Source organism: Paralichthys olivaceus, chromosome 11 (genome assembly GCF_024713975.1).
Source record: "Paralichthys olivaceus isolate ysfri-2021 chromosome 11, ASM2471397v2, whole genome shotgun sequence".
Classification (NCBI taxonomy): domain Eukaryota; kingdom Metazoa; phylum Chordata; class Actinopteri; order Pleuronectiformes; family Paralichthyidae; genus Paralichthys; species Paralichthys olivaceus.
The window spans coordinates 14,442,730-14,453,508 of NC_091103.1; the positions used below are offsets into that span (position 1 = coordinate 14,442,730).

The 10,779-nt window shown below is 41.3% G+C and overlaps 1 protein-coding gene across 1 annotated transcript; it reads left to right on the top strand.

Moving 5' to 3' along the window:
* The first annotated feature begins 164 nt into the window (after positions 1-164).
* Positions 165-10,075, top strand: ccdc92ba (coiled-coil domain containing 92Ba). The gene is made up of 4 exons (XM_020088398.2): positions 165-558; positions 1,454-1,598; positions 5,384-5,431; positions 7,559-10,075. Exons 2-4 carry the CDS (start codon positions 1,463-1,465, stop codon positions 8,266-8,268), a joined length of 894 nt encoding a protein of 297 aa, XP_019943957.1. The 5' UTR covers positions 165-558; positions 1,454-1,462; the 3' UTR covers positions 8,269-10,075.
* Positions 10,076-10,779: the final 704 nt, after the last annotated feature.

The window sequence follows — 10,779 nt, forward strand, 5'->3', positions numbered from 1 at the left end:
CCCTTGGCTCTTTATATACAGTCTATGCTCGGCACTGATCCTCTTCAGACTCCCTCTATTCAGATCAGGGCTGCTCCCTCCAATCAGATGCCGTGTTCACTCCGTCGTACGATGTTCTCGCGTGTTTTGCGCACGGTGGCTTGTTTTCACAGCATTTCCGAGCTCAGCGTCCACAGCAGCCTGACGTGTGGGTGTGCGGGAGATGAGGAACAGACGCATGCATGTCGAAGAATATATAATTTGAAAACATGGGCTGCGCACCTCATCCTCGGACTTTGAAAACATGACGAATGACGCGGACGTCGCAGCGGTTTCTCCAGAGCGCAGCGGTGGTCGGGCATTTTAACGCAGCTCTCCAGCCTCTTGTTCCCCCTCCTGCTGGGATCAGACAGCGTCACATGCGGATGAGACGCACTCAGATAACATGTCTATGGATGAGAACCGCAGCCTGCATGATCTGGACCAGCGCTGGAGACCAGCATGCCCGCACCGGAGGACGTTTTTCTAACGATTGCAAACCACATCTCTTAAATTTTGGTACTTGACATCAATTATAAGGTAAGAAGAGACTCTTGTGTTGACCGATGGTTCAATGCAAAATGCGTAGCTGGGTCTGTGTCCTTGCATGATTTGCTGCCATTCCCTATAGTTGAATGTGGTAATCTAAAAAAAGAAATGTTCATTATTGTAATCATGTCATTCCATGGTTTATTCATGGAGTAACGAGACATAAGTATAATACTTCGTTTTTGATAATGCTGTGATGTATATTAATATGTCAATAACTTATTTTTGCAAAATCTACTTTTAAATGTTTGCTTTACCTAATGTGTACATTATCAAATTATAATGATCTGAATGTATTTGAATGCATTTTTAATGTTTGAATGTTGTGGTTTGCAAAGAGATAGATGACCGTGTTATGATCTTAAGATGGAAAACCATATTGCTGCTTGAAGTAGTTTACAAGAAACTATAGCTGAGTTTATCGGGTTTGAGCTAAGGCGCCTCCAAATGTCTTTGCACATCCCTGGTTTGATCCCATTTCTGTTCATCTCTCTGGTCATCAATACCTTATTTATAGACCCCCCCCCCCCAACATGACCTTAATACTTTCAATCCTCTCCCTCTTCGGCTGACACAAGCAGCATTCATCAGTGTGAGAAAATAACATTTGCAGCTTTACACTGTCACAAGTTAAACTATAGGACTCATACCATAAAAAATAATGACTGTTAGAAAAACACGATTCAGTTGTTGGTTTCTGGAATCAATATATTTGTAGCAAAGTCAACCCATATTTTTTATTTCAGCTACTTTGGCCACTAACTCGTTGGTATAATCTGCCAAGTGTGATTTTATTATTTCTAAGGTGTATCAAGTGTAAGGTCTAATAATTTAGAAACTATCCATAGAGTATTTGACCATGCCAATTCTCTCCCTGTGTCTGCAGCCTGCAGCCATGGCTGATGAGAGCAGCAGCGTGTCCCAGCAGATAAGGAGTGTGGAGAGGAGCATGGTGTTCCTCCGGCAGGAGCACCTCACTTTGCTCCACGGTCTCCACCTAGAGATCCTCTCCCTGCAGAAACGATGCTCAGGTGAACAGTGTGTGTGTGAAAGAGAGAGCGAGAGACCATAACACCAAAGACATTTTTAGCAGTTAAATCCTTTATATAGTAAAGTAAACCCTCAAGTGAATGAGAACGTAGACTTTTGTGTATGTATTAATTGTTGGTTTAGTCTCTAAAATGTCAATACAAGTAATGAGATCCTGCCCATCACATCAAAGTTTGTCATTTTTACTTGAAAAATCACAGATAGGATTCATCAATTATCAGAATACACTGTGATAAATTCTCTGTCAATAACAGACTAATAACTTCAGCTGTAAATAGCTCGTGTTTATGTGCTTCATTCGCCTTTGCCTCATGCTTAGCTGCTTTAATTCTTCATTAATCAGCAGGCACCCCTCTCATTGACCCCCTACCGTCACACAGGCGATTTATTCAGAGTTTTAATTACAGGCTTGATGGATTATAAGACGATTGTTCCAGGCCTTTTTTTAATGAGGGTTTAATAATCCACCAAGTCTGCGCCCACATATAATTCATTTGTAATGATTTCACCTTCTTTTATTCTGGCTGCATGACCAATATTTAATTTAAGGGCGTGGTGGTGGTTTAGTAACAGTCTTCGAATGTTCAAACAGTACCATGTGCACACGCTCCCTATTGTTCTCATGTGTGTCTGCTCCATCAGTCAGAGCCAGACTGTGACTACATGGTGATGTCATGCTACAATTCCTGTTGATTACATCATTTCCTGTTTGAGGCTTAATGGATAATGAATCCATATAATCAAGCAAGTGCAGATGAACACACGAACACACACACACACACACACACACACACACACACACACACACACACACACACACACACACACACACACACACACACACACACACACACACACACACACTGCTATTATACTTGTGAGGCACTTTGATTTTATCAGTTTTCTGGAGGCTGTCCCTTTCCTTTACTATTGCAGTTACATGCATAAAGCCAACACCCTCACATCATGCTGTATTCCTGCAATACAGATAAGAACATCTGATATTCTGACTTGCTCACACAATGATCCTATAACCTAAGTGCTAAAATATCACATCACACATCAGACAAAATGTCACATCAGCTTCAGCTGATTGTGTTGTTTAAGGTATTTGCTGCTGTTTTTAGAAGGTTACAATCAAACAGTGTATAGTTTAAACAAAATGAGCAGAATTAATTATTGTGAATGTTGGATTTTCTCTCAGCAGTGGTGCAATTTCAGTTATTCTGTCAACATTCTCCCAATGTCTGGGATTCCTGATATCTCCAAGTCAGAAGTCAAACAGTTTTCCCACTCAGCTGCTCTCAACTACAGTTTAAACATAGTGATATGAACATTGCAATAATCTTATCTGATCTGACCTGAAACCATGAAATGAATGTGCTGTAAAGACAGCAATCTGAACACAAACACATGGAAAAGACCAACAAACACACACACATTTATTGTCACACAAATAAATCCTCGGAAAGATGCACACAAACATATCCATCATGGTTTTGTTAATCCATGGATTCCATAGCGTTTAGTAATCCATCCGAAGGGTATTTTGGTTACATAAATACTGTGTGTGTGTGTGTGTATGGAGTCATGCATCTGCTCAGCAGTTTGTATCTGCCTGTTACACAGACCTTTATTTCCACACTCCTCAGAGGTTTCTGCAGGGTTGCATAAGCAGGGACATTATTCTGCTACATTCACTGAAACACCCAGGACCATCTCCTCTTTCTGCTGAGCGTCTTTAAAGCCTCTTATGATGCTTTCATGCCATAGTGGAAAATCTGTTTTCTAAGGCAACGTAGGATCCAAATAACTGCGGCACAGGAACAGGGATTTCCAGTAGGCAGGAAAATGAGACTGAAAATTCTCTCAAAAATGTAATTATGATCTTAATCATAGGTCGAAATGTAAAGTTTTGGTTGATGTGGAGAAACTTGAATGTCAAAACGTTGCTGCTTCGATTCATTGGAGCTTTCTTACTGGTTGATTATCCTGCACACTTCCACAAACAATCCCTGAAAGGCTCACCCCCCTCTCCTGTGAATGGTTTCTTCTGATTTAGAAAAAACTAGATGGAGCTGGTCCAAAATGCTCAACTTTAAAATGACACTTGGGTGTGATAGGTGTTTGCTGCCACCTCGCTTGTGTGCAGCCTGGAAGGGGACTGCTAGGTTGATCTGATGGTGAGAGCAGGCAGTATTATCTCTGTTGTTGTATTGCTGACCTCTACCTCCTTTACTCCTTATTGGCATGAAGGGGCTCTTTTCTCTGATATGATGTGTGTGTCACAGAAATCAATTATTTGAGGGTGTGTTCCTGCAGTTTGTCCTTCAAGATATCTTTACAGCGCCAAAGGTTGAGCCGAGAAACAAAACACTGAAATGCTCAGTGAGACTGCAGGAGATAAGTCTGATTCACAAAGCCATGCACACACACACACACACAAACGATGCTGAAATGTGCTGAGCACCTCTTTTCCTTTATGTGACTCTGTTTTCAAGAAATATTTCTCACAGTTGGCTCCCTGCAGTGAAATGAAATTTCATAAATGCTTCTGGTAGTTGTGAATGAGGATAATAACTAAAAATAAAATTCATATTCCTCCAAAATGATTCTGTATAATAGACTTTATTTAAAGATTGATGGCTAATGGATTCCTATAAGTGAAACCAAAGGTTGTGTTGAGAACTTGAGGTCAAGATTTCCCCACAGTCAGGCATCACTGACTGACTGAGTGACAGTCCAGACACGACCAGGCAGCTGTCTGGTTTCATCTGGAGACTAATGTTTTTATCAGGGACAATCCAAAACCACTAATAACTGAAAACCAGTCTGATACATTATCTTCTCAAACACATGAACCATTAGTTGCTGTAATGCCAGAACATGAGATATAATCCATCCAGAATCTAAAAATGTCAGTGTGCCAGATATCATATCACGTAATATTTGGATAATCCTAATCATGCCGCAGGGGGATCTCATGACGGCTACTACAATCATGTCTGTTTTACCCTGCTTTCACAAATGTACTGAAGTCTTGAAATTATTCAGAGGGGCTATATGTAAGAATGCAATTCTCTTGCTGTGTTCTTCAAATCTGAAACTCCAGAAAATGTCTGGACCCAATTTTTCCAAAACCCCCAAAAAAGCTGCTGAGAATCTGTCATTTTTAATCACACAAGACATCTGAATGCAGAAGTTATTGATTAAATCAAGCCATAAAATAAATATCTAGAGTGTTAGCTATATTTAGAAGTAACAAATAATATTTGATATTTCTAATTCATCAGCGTGCAGAATATTGAAACACACCAAAGAAATACCAAGCATTTCTATCTCACTATAGGTTCCTATTTGTTTGGTTTGCATTGCTCTTTGAAGAAAATTGCAGCGGCAGTAGTTTTTATTTAAGCGTGTATTGATTTCACAGAGGAATGCTAATAGTGCTTATACATCTTATTGAAGTTACAGTAAAGACTTTTTTTTATGCTCACTGCGACAAGTAATGAAGCAGGGCATCACTGGCAGAAAGTCTTTGGCACAAATTCTTTTGATGTAAAGTTTCAGATTTAGCCTCATAAAATATGTATGAGATCAGTGATGTGCTGGAAACTGCATCGAGCATCTGTTGTGTTAACCAACAGGAAACGTCTGCGTACATGCAGCTTATTTCAGAACCACTCAGCGTCTGTATTTATGCTCTAACAATATGATTTCACATGGTTTTAATGGCTCTCTCCTGTTTTTCTCTTGTGTTTTTCAGAATTGACGAGTGAGCTGAAGGTGGTTCCTTCAGGCAGAAGCCAATTAGGTAAAACTCACAATGATGAATTGATCTTTATGATTTTTTGTCGTCTTCTGGTTTGGAGACACAGAGTCAGACACATGTTTACGTTTCTCTGGGCCAGTTTCTCTCTCGCTGCACTCAACCCCCAATCGACCATCTCTCTCTGTGCCTGCATCCATCTCTGCCTCCCTCTGCCCTTCCCAACCTCCCATCCCCCCCAGGGACAGATCCCTGTCAGCCGCCCTCCTCCTTCTTTTCACCCCTGCCTCCTTATATCTCTCTGTCTGTTCATTCACAAGCTGCAGGAAGTCTCTTTCAAACAATGAGTGCAAAGCGCATCTGTGTTTTCCCCTGTGTGAGTGTTTATTTGCTTTGTTCCTCACATGTGCACATTTTTCTGCTTGAAAAAAATTGGTCATGGCCGTATGAAGATATATACACTGCAAAGACAGCGTGCCCCGATCTGCTTGGAACATAGCTGACATTCGCAGGACCATCTATTGTGTCTAAGATAGAAGTACAAATGTGTGTGTGTGTGTGTGCATGTGTGTGTGTCTGTGGCTACATTACTCAGACATTAGACCCCATCTTTTTTTCCAGCACAGGTTATCCCCCTGTCCATTAATACAACATGGCCCCATGTTCTCTCCTCTCCCACCTCGACAAAATTGATCCATCCTCTTTTTCTTTTTCCTGCTCTCTTTTTTCCGCCAGGGTCCCGGCGGGGGTGTCTGCTTACAGACTTTGCTGAAAGGGAGGGGAAGCATAGAGTCAGGAAAAGAGAAGGAAGAAGAGGTGGAGAGAGAGGTATATAGAAGAGAGCAATTAATGGAAAAGGTAAAGGCAGCAGGATCAGGATGTGTTGAGCTGCAGACATGGTGGAGAAGAAAAGGTTACTATGGGAAGTGAATAACACATTAGGTGGACATTAGTTTAGTGTAGAGCTCAACCTGGGTGTGGTGATGGGCGAAAATCTGAGACTGATCGAACCCAGAGGATCCACTGTGGAAGACAAAGGGAGACATAGAGAATACTAGAGGGAAAATATGGAAGGACAAGGATGTAGAAAAGGAAAGAAAAGGATGAAAGGAAAGAGTGATGTTTGAAGCACCTTATTACATTCAAGCCTAATCTGGACTCCCACTACCCATTGAGATTCTCTCACCCAGAAACCTCGTCCTAGTTCTACAGTCAGAGGTGTCAGCATCAGCCTCTGTGGATGTAATCTCCTTCTCCTCTGGAGAGCTGCAGCTCAGTCAGCCCTGAGGTTGCTGCACTGACTCAGGGCTTTTCATTCATCCCCCTGGAGAATTTCACAGGAATCAAAGAGCACAAAGGATATATACACAAGCAGAACATATATATACATTGTTAAATGAAACCTTGGAGGTTGGGGTGAGGAGACCTGAAGCACTAGTCTGTCCTTGTAGCCATCTTGGGAATGATGATACTGTACAGTACACAAAGGTTTGTATAGTGCAGCATTAACTGTGTTTGCTTTTAAAAAACTTTGACGTTTTAATTACTTTCCTCGGATATGAACTTGGACGAGATAAACAGAATATAAAATAACAAAATATAAATCTATTGTTTATGAAGATGGATGATATAATGTGATTGCCCCCTGGTGGCTGGCTGCAGTATTGGTCATAAACCTATTCTCCTCTGTGTTAGTGGATGGGACATGGACCAAACTAAGTCAAATACACATTGATTACCAGAAATGCAGTAAACAGCAATTTTGACGATTGATTATTGAATTAAAAAAACAAATAATGATTTGGTTTAGTTTCTAATTGGTTTAGAGGAAATTAGTGTAATAATAAAAATAGTCATGATTTGGTCCAGTTATTACTTTCATATAATATTTAAATGAACACATCTGTGCCAAGAATATGATCTGGATAATGTTGGAATTGTGACTCTGGTTCACACGTGTGCTGATGATGAAAGTGACAAAGACTCAGTTTTGCATATATAGGTGAGATTGTAACAATGTGTCACAAAGTGAAGAACACACAGTGCATTGTGGAGAGAGCATTCACATTATTTGACTCAGTTTGTGAATTATTGTGTTGAGCACATACACAGAGGTTTTATTCAAAACATATTCTAACGTGTTTCAACATTTTCATTTCTTCACCGTGTCAGAGTTACAGGAGGAAGAGGAACTCCTGGAAGCCCACTGTCGCGATGTGGAGAACCGGCTTGAAGATCAGGATTGCACCTTAGGAGAGCTGCGTAAAGAGCTGACTCACAAAGGGGCTTTGGTGGGAGCCCTCAGAGCCAATCTCAAAGAAAAAGAGCGCCATTTCCTGGAGGAGCTCAAACGCCGCAGCCACTGCTCGACCATCCTCAACACAGAGCTGCAGAAACAAACAGAGGCAGCAGCGTACCTCTCCTTCCAGCTGCACGCTGCGAGGCAGAAACTGCACCACCAGCGGATGCAGCAGAGGCAAGTGCTCCTCGCCAGGGCCAACATTCAGGGGGCCCAGTACAGTGCTGAGCAGAACCCTGTTTCTCCACACATGCCGTCAGGAGCCTCCCCTTCCTCCCCTGTGGTTAAACCGAAGCGTAAGAGCAGCAGGGCATCTTCGAGGGTGGAGCGTGCCCGGGAGTGCGTTCCCATAGAGAGAGTGACGGGCCCTGCAGAGCCCACAGCCATGCCGGACCCTGCGCTCTTCCTTCACCCTCGAAGGCAAAGAGCTCGATCCAGGCACACTGTGGCACAGAGACAGCCCCCACTCTGCATGGATGAGGAGGAAGGAGGTGGGGAGGGGCCAGTGGAGCCCCAAGATGAAGCTGCCAGACTGATGTCTTCAGCTACAGTGCCCCCTGCTGCTGAGACGAAGGCAGACTAGGAACTACAGTGACTTGTGCTTTTAACTGCAGTGTGATCACTGTATTAATATAATGTCAGACTGTTAATGCTGTTAACTGTTGTTCTGCACCTTGACTCAATTGATACAGAGACTGGGTTTAGCTATTGAATTATATTACACTTATCATAGAAAATTTTTTAGATGGACTTTGATATAACCTCAATCAACAAAGAGAAACTCAGTGAGTATCACTTCTTAAATTAAATCAGATCTATCTGTTTACACTGCTGCCACATGCTCTGTATACTGTGGGGCCTTATTATAAAGCAATCCCTTTTAGATTTACGGTGAGGGTGCGTTTGAAGAGGGCAGCAGCCATTTTGGGTGGACTACGAGCCAGGCTGTGTGGCCCGACCAACTGTGACCTTTCATGCCAACCATAAATCACTCCATGTTGAGAATAGCTGAAGTAAGGGGCACGTCCTGTGTGATGTCCTCCATGTGATCATTTTAAGGAAGATATATTTCACATTTGGTTACATTTTGAATTTGTGAAGTTGAACACCACTCTGTTACCATATTGTTTCATTGTGTTTTACATTTTATATCTTATTTACAGAATATATATTCTGATTGGCCCTAAAACCCAACAACAGACGAAAGTGCTCCAGAAGACAGAATTAACAGGCTGTTGCATTTTAAATTACAAGGGCACTTGGACAGCACATAACTTCTCCAAGGTGCCCTCTCTCACCATGCTTAAGAGAGTGAAATAATCGCCTGTTTATCCAGATCTCCAAATTGTAATGTGGAGCTTTGTCGGTTCATGCCTCACCCATCCACACAATTCCATGGGCTGGTAGGTGGATAAAAAGTTCAGTTAGTTGTTGTGACTGTTGCCCAGTGCATTCTTTCCCTCCAGGGCTGAACACACAGTATGTATTTATGTTACTCAAAGTTACACACCAAGACATTTGCAACTTCTCCTCTGTAGTGACTGTTTTGTATAAATAGACCACAATTCAGGTTACAATCAGTTGGCTTCAGGTGTGGTTTGTGTAATAAACACACACACTACTACTTCTTCAGCTCATTTGTGGTTGAGGTTGTTGGGGTGGTGGGTTTTTTTCACCTCAGGAAAAATGGACAAACAGGAGCATAACTGTAGGTCCAGTTCTGTTTTCAGCTGAAGGATGGTCTGTACCTGCACTTTGTTCATTTTCTGTTTCACACAAATCCCCAAAGATACTTTAAAATACAAGACGGCCGGCTCAGCTGAACATGAATGGAGTGTACATGAGTCCACTGTCATGTGCACATGGTTGCCCCAGGTGTAACAATGAGCAAATGGCATCTTGGGAAAAGGAAGCAGTAGAAAGAAAATCAAACTAACACTTTCAATGACTGTATGTAATGCAGGACATACTTTTCGTGTTATCGCTTACATGTATGAGTGCTGATTATTAATTCAATGTTCTGATGAATACCCCACTGTAGCTGCTGCCTTACTATAGAGGAGAATTGATGTTAGCAAAGCAGGACTGTGAACAAAATATGGAAACGTATATATGACATTTCTCTACTCAAGTAGTGTGTCCTTTTGTTTCTACTACACTTTTATAAGATGCTGTGGGGTTTGCATATAAAGGTTTTTCTTGATTTGAACGTATTTTATCCGGTCAACACTTGAGCCAGGATGTGACTGAACATCAGTAACTCTGACACAAGCTAATTCTGAATTTAATTGTGGTTAGTTGCTGTGAGGCTCTTCTTGCCTTCTACAGCTACTGGTTAGAAGTATAGGATCCTATTTTAGTAGTAAATGTTCAATAAAGCAATATATCAATATATTTATATATTATTAGTAGGTTACATCCACTGGATTAAGTACACTTGAAGTGTTAAAATAGATTATTAAGATTGTTTAACTTTGTATATTGCAACTGTATGTTTTGCTGAATATTTTTCTGAATTGATTTTTAAAAGTTCTGTTGATTTGTCACATAATTAATTGTGTTACAGTTTACAGGAGGCATGTAGGAATCAAGGATATGCTGTGTGTAAAGCTGCTTTAAGCAAACGGGCATATGTATGCAGCATGAGACTGTCTGGATGAAACGTTGACTTCTTTTTTAGCAAAAATGCAAAAACTACCGAGGGTTTTCGTTCACCTCTGAGCTGGTATCTATTAGCATAACTGTGCACTATTCTTCCTTGAGTTTTATGAGACAGTTTAGAGCTGTCTTCTTCAAAACTGTATTTTTTCCCAAGAGACTGTTAGACCTCATGACATCATCACTCCACTTGTCATCCAAACGAAACGACAGGTAGATTAAACTCTCCACCTTCGTGTACACTGATTTCACATTTCACACTTCAGTATTATGTAACTTCTCTGATGAATAATCAAAATAGTGGCTGCTGTATATGCACCCAAGCTGCAGTTTCTGCAAATCTGAGACTGATCATTTGTTTGTCGGCTTTGAGGGAAAAATGCTAATGAGCCAAATAGGCCCACCACCAAAATGAACACAAAGACAAATGGTGTGG

Excerpts from the sequence above, each read along its gene's own strand:
- ccdc92ba (XM_020088398.2), top strand. The coding sequence starts at position 1,463 with ATGGCTGATGAGAGCAGCAGCGTGTCCCAGCAGATAAGGAGTGTGGAG. Across the intron at positions 1,599-5,383 it reads CCTGCAGAAACGATGCTCAG|AATTGACGAGTGAGCTGAAG; the intron begins GTGAACAGTGTG and ends TGTGTTTTTCAG. Across the intron at positions 5,432-7,558 it reads TTCAGGCAGAAGCCAATTAG|AGTTACAGGAGGAAGAGGAA; the intron begins GTAAAACTCACA and ends TCACCGTGTCAG.